This window comes from Balaenoptera physalus (assembly GCF_965194825.1).
Source record: "Balaenoptera physalus genome assembly, chromosome: 7".
Taxonomy (NCBI): domain Eukaryota; kingdom Metazoa; phylum Chordata; class Mammalia; order Artiodactyla; family Balaenopteridae; genus Balaenoptera; species Balaenoptera physalus.
Genome location: NC_138886.1, coordinates 113,059,663 through 113,077,173, shown reverse-complemented (window position 1 = coordinate 113,077,173; position 17,511 = coordinate 113,059,663). Strand labels below are relative to the sequence as shown.

The 17,511-nt window shown below is 47.0% G+C and overlaps 1 protein-coding gene across 3 annotated transcripts in view; it reads right to left on the bottom strand.

The window, feature by feature from the left end:
* PNOC (prepronociceptin) overlaps nt 1-17,511 on the bottom strand; it is a 49,522-nt gene that overhangs the window by 9,198 nt on the left and 22,813 nt on the right. The window contains exons 1-2 of one of the 3 annotated variants that reach the window (XM_082469062.1): nt 17,167-17,365; nt 6,960-7,109 (exon numbers count right to left, since the gene is read on the bottom strand). In XM_082469062.1, coding sequence (XP_082325188.1) covers nt 6,960-7,085 — 126 coding nt within the window. In that variant the 5' untranslated portion in view covers nt 7,086-7,109; nt 17,167-17,365. Of the gene's footprint in view, nt 1-6,959; nt 7,220-17,166; nt 17,366-17,511 lie in introns of those variants that run through there. The other 2 variants (XM_082469061.1, XM_082469063.1) reach the window with 2 other exon arrangements.

Here is a 17,511-nt window from a genome sequence, read left to right as displayed (position 1 = left end):
ATGGTGAAATAACAGTATAACCTGAACAGAACTCCAATGTTTCAAGTCCCAACCCAGGACACCTCCTAGTCAGCGACTTCTCTGTGCTTGCAATACGAATTGGTGGAAACTAATGGGAAAATAAGGATTCTATGAGACCAAAAAGTAAGGTTCTGATGGGGAGACTGCTCATTTTCCACTGGACCAGAGAGAAGAAAGAGATGGTATCCAGTGGGAGTGTTACTCTCACTCTCCTTCACTGGTAAGGTTTCCAAGGAACACCTTTGCCCAGACCACCTGCTGGCCAGAGGTGGTGAGGTTGGCCCCTACTGATAGACAAGATTTTTTCGAGTATGTCTTTTCCATTTAGAGTTTCCTCCGAGATGCTGACAACTCAGTGAGATACATAGAGAAACCAGTTTTTCACACCCACAAACTCACTGGGTAAGAAAGAATGATGGGCAAATTCCACAGATGGGGAGGGTGGACTCTAGAACAATGGAGCTGCAGACTTGAGTGGTCTTTATGAACCCCTACTGGGATTTGTTAGAATGCAAATTCTTAATCTATACCCCTGGAGATTCTGATGCAGTAAACTGAGGGTGGGGCCCAGGAATTTGCATTTGCAAGCATCCCAGGCGATTCTGAGGCTGGATTACACTTTGAGAAACCCTGCTTTGGAACTGGCTCTGAGGAGGAAGAAACCATCATGGAACATGGTGGTTGGGGACTCCTTCAGAGAGTCACTTGGGTCTGTGCTTCGCCTGCTCCTGAAACACTTTGAAGAAAACTGAGTAGAACCAATTTGTAGTTTGTTCTTTTAGATCATCATCCTATTGGGTTATTGCTCTACAGCAGTGGGTCTCAATTGGGAGCAATTTTGCCCCCCCAGGGGACATTTGGCAATGTCTGGGGACACATTTGGTTGTCACACAGTGGGTGGGAGCAGGGATGTTACTGCTATCCAGTGAGTGGAGGCCAGCTGTTACTGAACACGAGGTTATGTGCCCGACGCACGGTGATGCCAGACAAACCGAAACACTGGAGTCTGGAGCAGAGAAAGGTTTATTGCAGGGCCAAGCAAGGAGAACAGGTGGCTCATGTTCAAAAATCCCAAAACCCCTGATGGTTTTCGGGGAGAAGTTTTTAATAGGCAAAATTTGGGGTGAAGGCTGCAGGGTGTGTGACTTTGTTCTGATGTGTTGGTGGTGAGGTAACAGGTGCTCCAGGAATCTTGTGCTCAGCCTGGAGTTACCATCCTCCTAAGGGTGGGGGCCTTAGTTCCCGCAGAAGAACACAAAGGTATTGTTATATGTATCCCTTGAGGAGGAACCCTGCCCCAAGGCTGCACTGTTGTTTGATTGCTCCTCCCTTGTCCCTGATTGACAACTGTTTGAACCTACCCTTTGGAACTCAGGGAGAGTTCTGGAGGCTGGATGAAGCCTATTTCCTACCAAAAAAGAAATGGGGGACACAGAAAGGCTTTGTACCCAGGAGGGCCCCACAGAGTCCTGCTCTGTTTCACAGGGACACTAGCAAACATCCTACAATGCACAGGACAGCCCCCTCCTCCCCAACAAATCATTATCCCGCCTAATATAGCTACAGTGATGAGTCTGAGAAACCCTACACTACAGGGTCAAGGAGATAACAGGAAAGCATGGGTAGCACTGGGAAAGCCAGTAGAAGTGAAACAGGAGGGAAGGGGGCAGGGCACAACCTCTAAAAGAAGGACATAGCCCTAGAAGATATGACATAAACAGGTTAGAACCAACTAGGTCCAAGATGGTGGAAGATTCGACTTCCAGTGGCACATTGAACCTCATTATACACTCACTGTAATACATTAACATCTAAATGACACACCTACGGGTGCCATGACAGTTCCGGGGCTGACCATAAAAGGTCAAAAAGTGGGTGGTGGTCCAATTCCTGGAAATCTCCTCCCCCTCTGCAAAATAGTTGGAATAATCCTCCCACTCATTAGCCTGTGAAATTACCCAGCCCAGAAAAACTAACCACCCCATATTTCAGGGCCTCTCTCCTTCTGAGATGGCCCACACTCTGTCTATGGAATGTGTATCTCTCTAAATAAATCCACTTCCTACCCTTCACTTTGTCTCTCACTGAATTCTTTCTGTGAGGAGACATAAAGAATCTGAGCTTCATTAAGTCCTGAGACCAGGTGGGTGATCTCAATTAAAAGACCGTGGGTTCAAGTCCCAATCTGAGTTGTGCGGTTTCAGAAGTGTAGAAGTGTAGAGGTGAAATGGACCTTTGGAGCACACTGGGTCCCATCCTCACAGAATAGGAGCCTCAAAGTGCTTGTTGTATTGTTCTGCTCCTTCCATTTACAGAAACAGGTGGAAGCTGTTAAGCCCAGAGGCTATCAGATCTTCTGTGAGCCCCTGAGTTTCTAAGCCGAGATGGTAATTAGGTTGTGTGTCAATCAGAGAAAATGAAATTCTACGATCAAACCAGATGCAGAGCCCGCACTGGGACTCAACATACTATTAGATGAATTAGGTACTAACAAAATCATCTCAATTCTTGATTTAGGAGAAGGTTTTGGGCAAAAATGAGGAGTCCAAATTCACAACAGCATTTGTAACACCAGATGGGCATATGAGCTTAATGCCTAAACTCTCTGGTCTGAGGGACCCACCAGCTTCTTTCCAGAGATGGGTTAATGGCCCGTTAAGTGAGCTGGACACATTTTCACAGCCCACACTGATGACATTGCTATATTAAGCCACAGTACGGAGGAGCATCTGGAAAGTCCCAGATTGGTGCCAAATTGATCTGTAAAGCCGGGCTTGGGAGGAAACTGAGCAAAGGGCCATTTGGATGTCTGGGATCGAAGATTAGGGAAACAGGCCCACGAGCCCACTGGAAGGAAAAGAAGCAGCTCATTGAGTTTGTCACGTTTCTGCCACTAAGGAATCCAACCACTTCTGACAGAGAGACATTTGAGATCTATTTGCTTTAGGAGGTTCTGCCAGGATATCTGAGGGCCAACACTAGCAGGCCAGCAGAGGAATAGAACAAAAGAAAAACGTATTAGGAACTCCTACTGCAAGTCAACTACTAAGAATTTTCATGTAATGAAGACAGAAAGTACTAGCAGAAGGTAGTCTCTTCTGCTGTTAATAGAGTTTTAGGGAATTTAAATAAATTTCCCCAGACCTTTCTTGGGAGTTACCTTCTTCTTTGTCTCTAAAACAACTCAGTGAATCTAGTTTTTTTCTTCTTAAGCCGTTGGTGTAAGTACCATTCACAATTTAGCTGAAAGCCCAGGACATTGCAATGGTTTGGGGTGTGTGTGAATCATTTACTGACCAAAATGATAGTCTAACAAAAAGACAACCATACTTGGACCATTGCCCTGGAATGAGAAATAAAGAAATTCTTGATGAAGCCAAGGGTCCAGAGGGTCCTGGGAATAGCTCAGGATTACATCATTTGGTGGAGGGATTGGGGAGGTGACCCTTGCCTAAATATCTGAGTCCCCCATCATTCACAGAGTGGACATACTCAAGGGTTGAAAGATTCGGAAATGAGATGTGGTTGCCTCAATTCTAGACATCTCATAAAACTTTAAAAAATAGGTTAAAAGTGAATACAAGCTAGAAACCAGACAACCAGGCAGCCAGGTCCTCTGGGGGTCGGCAGGCACTGGCGGGGATTATCCCACACTGTGAGGCTAGAACTGGCCATTTTCTAACAGTGTTGTCTGGACCCTAGAGACTGAAGATGCTACGGAGAAATGGAAACAGGCTCCAAATTCTTTCCTGGCTTTGAAAGACACCAGTGTAAAAACTGTGCAGTGCCTGCGCCTCTTAGGAGACTAAAGGTCTTGCAATTTTACGGTTTCCATGGGACCTCTTAACTGAGTACTGCTCTGTGCCGCACACTGCAACATGCTGGAGATACCCAGAATCATCAGCAAAGAGAGCTCATACCTGGTGGTGAGAGACTAGCCGACGCAAGTAATCATCAGACAGCAAAGGAGCTAGGGGCTGGCTCAACTGGGGCCAGGTGGGGAGAATCAGCAAAGATTCTCCTAAGAGGGGAAACCTAATCTGGGTTCTGAAGAATGAGTAGGATTTATTGGCTGGGGGAGGAGGGAGAGCCACGAGCAAGATGGCAGGTCAGGTTCTTGGGGCCGTGGAAAGGGAAGGGAAGCCTGGATTTCCCAGAAACTATGGAAAGTGATGGAAGCCCAGCAGAGAAGAAGTGAGGAGTGTACCTTTGGGCGTTACCTGCTGTCTGGGGAGAGCGGACGGCCTGGAAAGTGGGTGCGGCATCTCAGAAGGAGGTAAGAAGCAGGGAATCTTGGCGATTGCTTATGTTCAGGGGGCAGGAAAAGGAACAGGACCACAACAGGAGGCAGAAAAGGAAGAGTCATAGTGGGGAAGAGAGCCGGGTTTACCCAGAGAGGACGAGGAGAGGAAGCCTGCACATCTGCCGGAGGTTCTGTGGTTAGGAGCTGCTGGTGACCTCCGAGAGCAGCTAAGGAGTGAGGCAGAGGCAAGGGGCTCAAAGTCACAAGTGTAGATACTCTTTCAAAAACATGACAACGGAGGGAAGGAAAGAGCAAGTGGGAGAGGGGAAAAAAGGAAAAATTCCCAGCAGGAAAATCAATGGTACAAAGGAAGAAGGAAGAAGAAAGGGCTGGAGGACAGATCCTGAGATGGCAATAAGGAGGCTGGAGAGAGTCTGTCCCTGGTGGCCTCTGTTGTCTCAGAACAGGGCTCCCAAGGTCAAGGTGTCCTGGGAGTGGGAGCATTATAGCGCTTCACAGTCAGGTGCGATGTTTGTTACAAACAAATCACCTAAATCCGTGAATGCTTTACTTTGTAGAAAATAAATTAGAGCAGACTTGGGGTTATCCTTACAGCTGAGGTCCTCACACTTTTTTTTCTATTGTGAAATACACATATCATCAAATTTAGCATTGGAACCCTTTTTAAGTGTACAGCTCAGTGGTATTAAGTATTGATATATTCACATTGTTGTCCTACCATCACCTCCCCCAACCATCTCTAGAACTTTTTCATTTTCCCAAACTGAAACTTTGTACCCATTAAACACTAACTCCCCTTTTCTCTTTCCCCAGCCCTTGGCAACCCCCATTCTACTTTCTGTTTCTGCGAATCAGACTACTCTAGGAACCTCAGGTAAGTGGAATCATACAGCATTTGTCCTTTTGTGACTGGCGTATTTCACTTAGCATACATCTTCAGGGCTCATCCATGCCGTAGCATGTGTCACAATTCCCTTCCTTTTTAAAGCTGAATAATATTCCACTGTATGCATAGACCATATTTTCTTTATCCACTCATCTCTCGGTGGTCAGTTGAGTCATTTCCACCTTTTGACTCTTGTGAGTAGTGCTGTTATGAACATGGGTGTACAAATATCTGTTCGAGTCCTAATGCTTTTTTGAGTGGGAGATAAAGGGTTGCAGTTAAAGCTCGTGATTCAGGAATTGTTCACAACTTTCAGTCTTGTCTAGGCTGCAACCTCAGAGCCGTAAAAGTGTGGCATTTATGAGATTATTGCTTAATCAACTCCTTCGCTGGTTTACGTGTAAACTAGTTGTCTGCTCTCTTTACTAAGACCAAGGGAAAGCGTTTTGTTTTGGGTGAACTTTTAAGCCTCTCTGGGCTGCACAGAAAAGGCAGGTGGGCCTTCTGTGTTCTAGCCAAACTCAGCTTTTCTCAGTTCCTTAATTGCCGCTCCCCTCCCCGGAAAGGCATTTGCACATGTGCCCCCCTCCCCTCCCCCACGCCTCCCTCCATTACCTGGGCACCTGGGGCTCTGGCTCCCTGCCTCTTCACTCCCGATCCTCTTTCGGTTTCCTTAGAGACTGAGTTCCTCCAAAAGCCCCCTCTGCCCCTCTAGACTAGGTTGGGGTCCCCTGTTCTTGCTTCCCCAGGGCTCAGTAATTACGCTCATGGAGGGATTGGGGGTTCTTCTCTCCCACCAGTTGCAAAAGCCATCCATCCGCTCACCTCGGGGCCCTTGGCCTAGCCCAGTGCTCAGCACATAGTAGGTGCTCAGGAAACCCACCATGGCTGAATGAGGAGGATGGATGAACTTTGAATGGGTTCTCTGGGGATGCGCTTCATGATTCGGTGGTTATTACCGTTCAGAAAACAGACTTGAAAACCACTGAGCTGGCACAGGAGGAGCTTGGTGTTTGGGTGCGTCGGGGGCTGTGTCTGCTCACGTTAGGGTGTTATCCCAGCGTGAGTACTTGGTTCCTATATTTGTATGCTTGCCTTAAGAAACAGTACGCTTGCCTTAAGGAACAGTAGGGGAAAGTTTGTTCTTAAAGGTTGAGGAGTTTCAAACTCTTTTGAAAAGAGTTTACTTGACTACAGAGAAAAAGTAATTGAGTTATATTGGATTTAATAGGAGAGGAATAACTAAACTGTAATGAAAGCAGTTGAGAAAGCAGCTTACTTAGTAAAAAGAAATTTAGTGCTCAAATCAAAATTTAAAATACGAGAGAGCATTTAGGTGTTCATTGTAGAACTGTCTATAATATCAAAACGGAAGGGCAACATACATGTTCAACAGGAGGGGATTGGTTAAGCAAAGTATACTGTATTCATGGGAAGAAGTAATTTAAAATAATGTTAATAACAGGGGAAAATTATCCTTGTGTAACATAGCAAGTGAAAAAACTAGAATTCTTTCTCTAGTGGGATTAAAGGTGATTTAAATTTTTTTTTTATGGTTTTTGGAATTTGCCAAATTCTCTAGAATGAGTATGCATTATTTTAATGATGGGAACAAAATGGCAGCATGGGTGGGTCTTTATATGAACGTGGTAAAGAGGAAAGATGACAGGGTTTGCTTTCAGAAGATGCTCAAGTCCACATCTGTTTCCTACAGACCCTCTGACACTGGGAGAGTCACGTGACCTTGTTGGGGGAGGGAGGGGAAGACAGGGCTGCTCCTGGACCTACCTCAAGGCTGAAGCTGTCAGGAGCTGGGCGGAGCTTCTCTCTGCAGGTCATACAGTCCTCCTGACAGCTGCTGGACGCGCTGGAGAACAGGCTGAGCAGCAGGAGGTCACAGAACAGGATCTTCATGGTGCAGGAGCTGGAAGCAGGACGCTAAAACACAAGTGAGGGCGGGTGGCAATTAGCACAGCCCTTCTGTGGGGGCCGGTAGGGGCTGGAGACCCTCACACAGGGGATGCGGGAAAGACACTCTTCTGAGGGGACAGTGCAGCCGGGCCTGAGATTCCACCTCCCAGGAGGGGAGTAGGCTGTTGAGGGCACAGGTGGCCCCGGGCTTGTCTGCCAGGCATGATGTTCAGGCAGGGCTAGTGTCTGGGCTCCTGGGGGGAGCAACCCTGCGATTCCTGCCACTCAGCTGACCTCCACGGGCATGAACCCTTCCAGGGAGCTAAAGGCCTCACTTTGCAACTTACCAGCATGCGGCCTGAAGACAACCTCGCCCAGCCTCAGTTTTCATAACTCTAAAAGGGGAATGGTGGTACTCACCTTGTCCCAGGGCTATTGCAAAGATTAGACCCATAAGGGACGTTTTGCAAAGTGCGGTGATGAGTGAGACGTGTAAAGTAGATTTATGTGCGACTGATCCTCCCCAGACTCCCCTGCCTCTGCCAGGAATGCCCCGAGGCCCAGAATTCACTCTTCCGGGACGGTTCTGCTAGGTTCCTTGTCTGTTTCCCCTGCTAGATGTGAGCCAGCTTCCTGAGCACAGAGCTAATATGTTCACCTTGCTAAGCCGTGCAAAGCACAGGACGAGGCTTTGCAGAACCAGGCTTTGGAGTTATCTATTGAAAAATGAACAAAGAAGGACTTCCCTGGCGGTTCAGTGGTTAAGACTTCGCCTTCCAATGCAGCGGGTGTGGGTTCCATCCCTGGTCGGGGAGTTAAGATCCCACATACCTCACAGCCAAAAAACCAAAACATAAAACAGAAGCAATATTGTAACAAATTCAATAAAAACTTTAAAAATGGTCCACATCAAAAAAAAAATCTTAAAAAAACAAAGAGACTATTCTAAGGTAATAGCTCTAATGATTATTAGTTAGATCAGTTGTTTATATTCTTTATGTAGGATTGTCTCAAAGATGTACAGTTCTTCCTGTTTCCCTTTAAATTTTTCCTGTGATCAAGTCTCCTGAATCAGAAAGCTATTTTCTTGGACTACCTCACTTTGGGTCCCTGTAGAACCATCTTTATTTGGAGGATTAAATGGAAAGGGGAACAAGGGAACTTTCTGGAAATGTGAATGTTCTTGATTGAGGTGTAGGTCACAGGGGTGTATACGTTTGCCAAAAACCCACTGAATTGTACATTTAGATTCTGTGCATTTCACTGTATGTAAATTTTATCTTAATAAGAGTTGAGCATAGAAAAACAAAACCAATTGCCTTAATTGCTTTTTCATCAGACTGTACTGAGAAAACGTAAAAGCCTTGCTGTTCAAATGCAGTCTGCAGATCAGAAGCATCCCCTGGGATCTTGTAAGAAATGCAGTATTTCAGGCCCTACCCCAGAACCACTGAATCTGGATCTTTTCAGTAAGATTCTTAGGCGATTCATACACATGCTGAAGTTTGAGAAACAATGGTAGAAGAGGGATGTGAAATGGAGCAAGTCAGTGGGAGAGGGAGGGGGATCCCGTGCCAGTGGCCATGTTGGGAGACCACCCCAGCTCTTCTTGGGCGTCATCCAAGCATTTCATACCAAGAGGATGTCGAATGAAAGATGCTCAATCAATGTTTGTTAAGTCAATGAGGTGACATTTGAGATGGGTTTTGAATAATGAGTAATAGTCTGCCAAGAGGACAAAGAAGAGGGCATCTGAGAGACACAGAACTACCTCGCTTTTAACTAGTGACTCCACCTTTTCAAAGGCGTATTGGAATCGGGACCACAGCCCGGGATCGGGGGGTGGGGGGAGATAAGCAGGCAGCTGCACTGGGGCCCCCTCCCTAAGGGAAGCACTTGCTTAGAGAGAGAGAGGCTCCGTCTAGATGAAACAGGGTCATGTTGGCCATCCTAAAGGGTCTGACCTTTACCCTACAGATTGGGATGTCTGGGGTTAATGAATAATGAACTTGAACATCTATTCAGATGAATATATCTCAAATGCATTTTTCTCCTGTACCCGGAGGGCTAGTGCCTTAGCTGAGATTTATTGCCTTGGTTACTGTGATCGCCCCCTAATTAGTCTGCCTAATGATCCCCCTCCCTGACCAAGCCATCTCTACATCTGATGATGTTACTCATACTTAAGATAATTCTGTAACCCCCAGTGGGAGGCGGCGCGGCTCCTGCCCAGCTCTCTGGCTTCAGCTCCTGTCACCCTTGAATCTCCTCCATTCCTAGTGAATCACACATAATTCCCAACTCTATCGGGTCCTTCACGCCTACTGCGCTTTGGCCCTTGCTCTATCTTCTGCCCAGAATACCCGCCACCAGCTCATACTTCATACACACCCCAGGAATTATCCCCTCTGGGAAGCCCTCTCCAAGCCCTGGTCTGAGTTAGATGAGTCTCCTCTGCTCTTGTGGCTTCGCTAAGCAGCACATCACACCGGGAGGCAAGCGAGGCCCAGGGGCCTGTCAAATAGGCACAACAGACCTCCCGAGACGGGGTTGTTGGGATTCACGTTTTCTCAGCTGCTCATCGCTACGGATGTGGGTTCAGATCCCACACCTGCAAGTCACCCTCTCAGGTTCTCCTCTGTAAAACTGGGATAATAATAGTACCTATCTTATTGGACGATTAATGGGTTGATGTTTTTAAGCAGTTAAAATAGCACCTGGCACAGAACAAGTACAACGTAAAAGCTTGTCAAAGAAAGAGCCTAGGACATAGCCTTCACTCTGTGATACTATCATTGTCTTTCGCGCGGCCCTTAGCACTCTACGTGGTAAGCTTGGACTTATGTGTCTATGTCTCCCACTGGCTGTGAGTTCCTGAAGGGCAGAGATCTCGTTCTATGGTTCTCTGAATTTCCAGCACCCAGCACAGGGCCAGGCACTTAGGAGGTGCTCAAGAAAGTTTGATAAGTGACAGTGGAGTATCTCAGGAGCCCTCTCCCTTCTCCTTCACAAATGGAGAACTGGGGAGTGTCTGGGAGCACCGGCCCCCCGGGGGCCTGGGATGCCCATGGCACAGGAGCCACTTCAGGACCTGTGTCACTGACAAAGGGTCCAGTAGCTAACTGTTCCGCTTGGCGGGGGGGTTGGCAGGGAGGGGTGGGAATGAGTTTTGCTCCAGAGCAAGGCAAGATGCCATCCTAAGCTGGAGCCCCATGCCCGTTCTGTAAGAAGACTGGTTGCTAGTGGCCGGGAGGCATGGTTGGAATGGTTAGCTACGTGCTAAGTTTGCTCTGGTGCAACGTGTTGGTAGACAATCCAGGGAAACCCATCACCGCTTACAGGTTCTTTTGAAGAGAACACGTATCTTGAGTTCCAACAGCCACCATATAAGCAAAGGTCTTAAACTGAGGACTGCTTGGATAGATCTTTTGTTTAATTTGGTAATTGCCTTTACGTTTCTTGTTCTACTCAATTTCATTCTAGGCGGGAGACGGTTTTGTAGGATTTGTCCAGCATGCTCTGCTCTCTTTGGCCACATGATGGCAGTGTCTGCACTTCACAGAAGACGGAAAGGCGGGGAGAAAAGGGACTGCTTCCTCATACAAAATTGCAACACATGTTTGCACAGGCTGAGCTGATAAGTTGTGGCAGATGTTAATGAAGTGCTCTCCTGCTGAGGTTTTTCATGAACTTCATTAACCGTGGCAATTTGCACATTCAGGAAATGTTTGATGGATTGACTGCTCCTGTTATCTCAAATTCTGGGTAAATGGGTTTTTAGGATGAGTTGAGGAAAGACGATGAGCTCCTGGGACACTGAGCATGTGTTCCATTTGATACGTTTCCTGCATGTAAAATGTGGGCCTTTGTTGGTCTGGCACTTGGAAAAACCTTATCAAATCTACTTGGCATTAGTCTGGCCCTCCTTGCTGGTCCATGGTACACTCACCTCTCTTCCCATCTCTGACCTCCCTACCCCTCCACGTCCTACCCCGCACTTCTATTTATTTAAAATTTAAAAATTTAAAGTTGTATTTTTTTCAGAAAGAAGAAAGTCATTTTTATTCAGCCAATTTGCTTATTCCATTCCCCAAGGCTAATCAAGGCATGTGATTAATAATATTCCCTTAAAATTGCATCGTGGGAAGTGTTTTCACTTAGGTTTAATGAAAAACACTTGGAAGCAATTGAGTGCCGGGGAGGCATGGTTGGTTATTATCCTTGTTTATGAATTAGCATGAGTTTAAAGAGTAGTTGATGCTGAAGGCTAAAGGTTTTCTTTCTTTTTCGTAACAATGTTCCAGCCACACTGAAACAGAAAGATTGATGAATTTCAGTGGGCATTTAGCCTGTAAAAGAAGCCAGAAGACAGAGATTTCTACCCCTTGCTTTTAACTAGTGACTCCACCTAGTAATTAAAAACCAGTCATTACTCAACGTTATTCATTCTCCTCTGCAATTCAAAGAATCCTTAAAATGGGAATCACCACACAGTCCAACTCAAAGATGGTTTCTGATATTTAAATGAGATGAATATAAATAAAAGCTCAAAATATATGTAATAATCCTTATAAAGGGGACAACGCTTTGTCCTTTTTGGTACTCCTCACAACCGTCGAACAATTGTGTTCTAGGTTAAGACTAAACTTTCTTGAAAACTCAATAGAAGTTTTTCATTTTTGAGAAGACTTGACAACATCTGTGTGCTTTGTTGCTCTGTATATCAGTTAATGTGAAGTAAAATGAAGGTGAGGAATTAGTTAATTCCCGAGTTATATTTATGTTTGATCTTTGTACTTTGTGTGACTTTGGGCAAGTTGTTTCCCCTCTGAGAGCCTCAGTCTTCTCACCTGCAAAATGGGGGTAACAACGGTTTTTGTTGTTATTGTTGTTCTAAATTGTACAATAGAGACCATCGGTAAATAACACTACCCTAAGTGTGTTTGAATTTTACATGGTTTGTATTCACTTAGTGAACCAAACTCAGCTAACCCTTCTACGCGGGGATGCTATGCGTCTGGACATCTTGTATTGAGTAAAGAAATGTTTAATTACCTTTTATTTCAGTAATAACACCTCATAAATTAATCGTGCCTCACTCTTTATGAAGATAAAATACCACTGTGTTTAGCTTAATCTATTTGCTTGTAATCTTGCTTCCAAGCGCAATGTAATTAGTTGCTTATCTGTTTGGAGGATTACATATGAAGATTTAGCCAAAGCTAAAAGTTAATTGGGTTTTGTCTTATGACCTGTGAGAAAGCCTGTAATTTTAGTGCTTCTAGTGGAGAAGGGAAGATGACAGATATGCCTTTCTGCTAGAGGTATATCTGTCCCCATTCTTCTCATCAACCACATATATAAATATTGTTCTTGTAGGTTACAAAAGAGTTTTATATTCTTACACAATCCTATAATCTAGGGTTAATATTATCCCCACTTTTGAGATGAACATATGTTCATAGAGGTTAAGCAACTTGCCTAAGATCATCCAGCTTATACAAGAGCCAGACAAACTCAGGTGTTTTGACTCTAAAACGTGTTCTGGGAAACCATAAGTTCCACACACTAGTCCTGCTTTGGAAAGGTTGGCAAATTCTGGTGGAATCTCGTTGGGATGGTCTCTGTTTGTATTTAATAGTAATCACATTATTATTATATTTAGCATCTTCTGTGCCAGGCACTGTGCTGATTGCTTTATAAGCATCCACCCTATGGGGTAAATGCTGTTGTCCCCATTTTACAGTTGAGAATATTGAGGCTTGAAGAGGAGAAATAACTTGAAGTGGCAGAGCTGAGAACCCAACCCATCTGATTTGCAAGCTCATGCTCTCACCAGACCGCTCAGTGATCTAGGCAGGGGAATTCCCTGGCGGTCCAGTGGTTAGGACTCTTCGATCCCTGGACAGGGAACTAAGATCCTACATGCCGTGGCCAAAAAAAAAAAAAAAAAGATTTCAGCAGTTTTCTGTCTGTGTTCATGTACGTGAATTCATTGTAAGGAGCTCCTTTTGCCCTGAACTCTGGGCTCCCCCTCTCTGATGACACCCTCTTTATCGTTGCCTCTGCCCAGTTCCTGAAGGAGTGTTTCCTTGCCCACCAGTACGGGGGTTTGTCTTCCGCACGCCCCATTTCTTTAACGCAGACGTGACTCCTACACTGAGCTTTTGCTTGTTCACCAGCTATGACTGAGGCCCCTTTATTTCTTTTCCTCCTCTGACGAATACACTTACATCCAAAAAGGTCCCTCTTCTGCTCTAAATTTCCACCTGGAAGGAGGGGATGGGCGCAGAGGAGGTGGAGGGCAAAGCACGGCCCCGCCCTGCACAGACCGGGTGTGCCTGGAGCTGGTGGGCGGTGAATGAACAAAAGCCCTCTGCTTGGAAGCGAGAGGCCTGGCTCTGCCCTCACCTGTGGGATCTTGAACAAGGCCCTTTCTTTCTCTGGGGCTCAGTTTCCCCTCCTCCAAAAAGAGGCAGTTACAATAGATTAGATGGTCAATATTTTTGATATTATAAGTGGCCAGATATTTGTTACAGTAGCCCAGCTGGGGCTCAGGAGAGGGCCACATTTTCTTTCTTTTTTTAAAGTCTTTGTTTTTATTTTATTTTAAAATTTTATGTTTATTATTATTTTTTATTTTTGCTTCTACCCTCCTCCCCCCGCTCCCCGCCAGGGATTGAACCGGGGCCCCGTCACCGAGTTCTAACAACTGGGCTGCCAGAGAAGTCCCAAGGGACACATTTTCTATCAGGGCTGCCACAAAAGTGGAAAGGTGCCATCGCTCTTAACTTGGATCTTCCTGATTCTGGCCCACGGTTCCACATATACTGTCAAAATAACTTAAATGGAGTTTTCAAAGCTTTTATTTACTTTTACAATAAAGCCTCTTAAGGTTCCTTTCAAGAAGATTAGAAAATACAGATAAGCAAAAGAGCAATGGATCTAGACCAATAATCTTCAAACTTCTTTAACTTTATACTTCTAGCAATCAGACCGTTTTGAGCTCACCTTCCCAATTTATTTATAAAAGTTACATGCAATATAAAATGCACTAAAGTACAAATTAAGAAAGACAAGATAACCACATAGAAAATTAAGCCTCAGTTTCCCAAAGCCCAGTGGACTGTCGGGCACCCACGCCCCTTTTGGAGACCACTTGGCCTAGACTCGTTCACATCTAGTGACATTGGCCAGAGCTCTGAGGACAGGCTGCCAGGTCTGTTTGCTTGGCACTCAGCACTGCGGGCTCCTATCAGTAAGCCAAGCACGTTTCTCGGCTGAATGAATGAAAGGATGAATGGGGACTCGGTGGGGGAGGGGCACAGGATGAGTGTGAGCTGAGGGGAGGTTGGCTCTGAGCCCTGGTTGCAAGGCAGAGCCCTGGGTGTGTGCTGGTGACCCGCTGACATTTTCACCGAGACCCAGGACTCCTCGGAGGCCAGCTCCACAAGTCACATGCCGAGCCAGGCCCTTCAGAGCTGGCGATGCTGTGTTTCTGCAACACTGAGGCAGCAACCAGTATTTGAAAAATCACAGGATGGCAGAAAATCAAAACCGAATGTGATCACTGGCTATCTAGGGAGATGCCCAGAAAATCGGCTTGCCCCCCCAAACTGGTGTGCCCTAAATCTCACAGCCAGTGTGTGGTGAGAAGGAAAGCAGCATGTTGGTTAGTGGGAGGACCTATAGATATTTACATAGAAGTGTTTAGAACATCCAGTTTGCCTAATGAACTCCCAGCCATTCAAGCCACTGCAGGCTGTCATCACTATGACTCCTGTTCTCTGGGCGGGGGGCCCATCCCCTCCCTAGGATATCTGATGAGTAGTTCCACCCAGATTCACATCAGGTAGATTTCCTTCATGGGAGCTCTGGGGCTGGGGGCGTGAGGCTAATTGAACCGTGTGGATAAAAGCGTAGAGAACACTCACCCTAAACCTGCCATCCCTACTGTGCGTGTGTGTATTAGCATGAAATAGACATGTAGACAAATTTAGCTCACTACCTGGCACATAGTAGGTTCCAATAAAGGTTCATTTCTTTGCCCTCCTTTTGTGCCCTTGTCCCGGCTGCCACCTCCCTCTCCAAAGCCCTTGGCTCTTCCAGATTCTACCTCCTTCCCTGCCCGGTTCGAATCCCTGGAATCTCTGAGCAAGGACTCCTTCCCCCAGATTCCTCCAGCACTTGCTGTCTGGACCACGCAATTCAGGACTTAATTACACCCAGCCTCGCATCATGCGCGAGTTGTTTCACAGTGTGTGTTGCCGCGAGCCCACCCCGTTAGTTTGTAAGCACCCCTGGCCCGAAGAGGGGGATGCAAAGGAACCAGCAAGGCTGGACTCAGTCCCCTCTCTGCCACGTCCTCAACAAATTATTTAACCTCTCAGCTTCAGTTTCTTCAACTGCAACATGGAGATAATGACACCATCTCTCACGGCTGTTGCGGGGGCTAGTGGGTGTGAAAAGCGCTAAGATGTCAATCGTTGTATGAGTGTAAAGGGCTGTTATTATCACCTCTGTTGGATCCACCCTGCCTGGTGGAGTGTAGATGATAAATACCTGATTGAATGCAGAATAGCTTTGTGACAGCTCCTGTCTTGGGCTCCAGAGAGCACCGGTTTGTGCCTAATCCTGCAATTATTCCCTTCGTTGACAATGCAAAATCGGCATCCTCTCAATCCCCCAGTCCCCTCAGCCTTCAGCTGATAAAGCCAGGGCTGCCGCCCCTGGGAGAACAAAACTGCACCCTCTGAATGACCCCAGGCTGCACCACAGCGCCCTCGATGGGCAGCACAGGGAACGGTGGAAGCTGCTCCTTTTACCAAGATGGTGGTTGGGGGCAGTCTTTTCAGGGACCCTCCCCTGCAGAAGACTCAGCAAGGCCAAAGGAACACGCATGCTTTTTGTGAATGGTATCACAGCAGCGGTGGAAGCGTGCAGACTTTTTCCCTGCCACACTTTATAAATGAGAGAGAGGAGTGTCTGCGGTAGCCAGCTACAGGAAGCGAGAGAGCAGCAGTTTCCCTGGGAGGTTTTGATAAGAAGCCAGGCACTTACTTTCCCCCCCTCTATGTTGAAAACTCCGGTTTAGGCTTGCTGGCGAATGCCATGCAAAGCTCATCTTTTGTTAGTCTGCCGACCAATGTTATTGGTTATAATTGGGACAATTATGGGCTGCTCAAGGAAACGAAACACAGATGTTGAAGCCCAGGATCAGGGTATTCAAGTCCAAAGCTGCTTGCTTTAAATAGTCCATTTCCCCAATCATCCTGCCTTACTTGAAATTCCCCCAGAACTTGCCCATGTTCAGAATGAGATGGGGGAGGATGGGATGGGTAGCGGTGGGAGGGGAAGCCAGACGCAAAGGGAGAGCCGCACAAAGAGAGAAGGAGGAAAAAGGCTGAGCCAGAGAGAGTTTGGATGACTTCTGAACATCGTATTCCACAGGACCCCAGCAGAGACCTTTAGGTGGGAGAGACGGGCGGGAGGAAGAAAGATGTAAAGAAAGAGAAGAGACCTCCAAAGGATTCAGCGTCTGGAGACCAAGGTCAACCTTGCAGAAATCTACGCGGAATTCACACACAGCGACCGCGATCAGCCACGTACTGGTGGAGCACAAGGCAGGGTCCGGTTTCCGCCCCCCGCATCATTACTAGCGATTTGTATTCGGCGCCTAGGGGAGCAGGGTTCCCTCAGGATTAAAAACCCCAATCCGAATCAAGTTCAGTGATATGCTGAATACAGTCTGCACGCCCTATGAAAAGAAGTCAGGCGCAGAGAGAAATCACTCACAAGGGTGCTTGGAGGGCTGGGGGCTTCTGGAGGGTTGCCTTGAAATGCAAGCCCTCACTCCCACCCCCAAGTGCCTGCCGCTCCCCTAACCTCACACCTATAACCACCTTGTCGCCACAGACAGCAGTGACAAAGTAGGGGCCACAGCTGGGGAATCAAAACTTTTCCTCATTTCCAAGTTCAGCTCTTCTTCGGCATCTCTCTTCAGGATAAAAGCCTCAGCCCTCCCCTCCACACTCCCCCCCCCATCCGAGCCCAGAAAAGAAGACGAATGAAGGGATAATCTCACAGGAGGCCAGCAGCATCCACGCTGGACAAAGGAGAGGGGCTGGGGAGAAAGCCCTGCCGCCCGGCTACTTCCCCAGGCTCTCAGCAGCGAGTCTTGGGGCTGGGCTTGCTTGCAGTCGCCTACCTGGGAGCTGTCAGCAGCCAGGCTCCTTCGGATGTGAGGCTCCACGGTATCAACCACACCAGCATATATACGCCCCCCCCCCCCGCGCCCCACACAGCCCTCCCCTTCCCTGCCCACCTCGATGACACAGACACACGCTGACCCCCTTAATCAAGCGAGCAGCAGAACCGACCATCCTTCCTGGCTGTTCCCCGCCCCCCCGGCTCTGTGCTCAGACCTGTG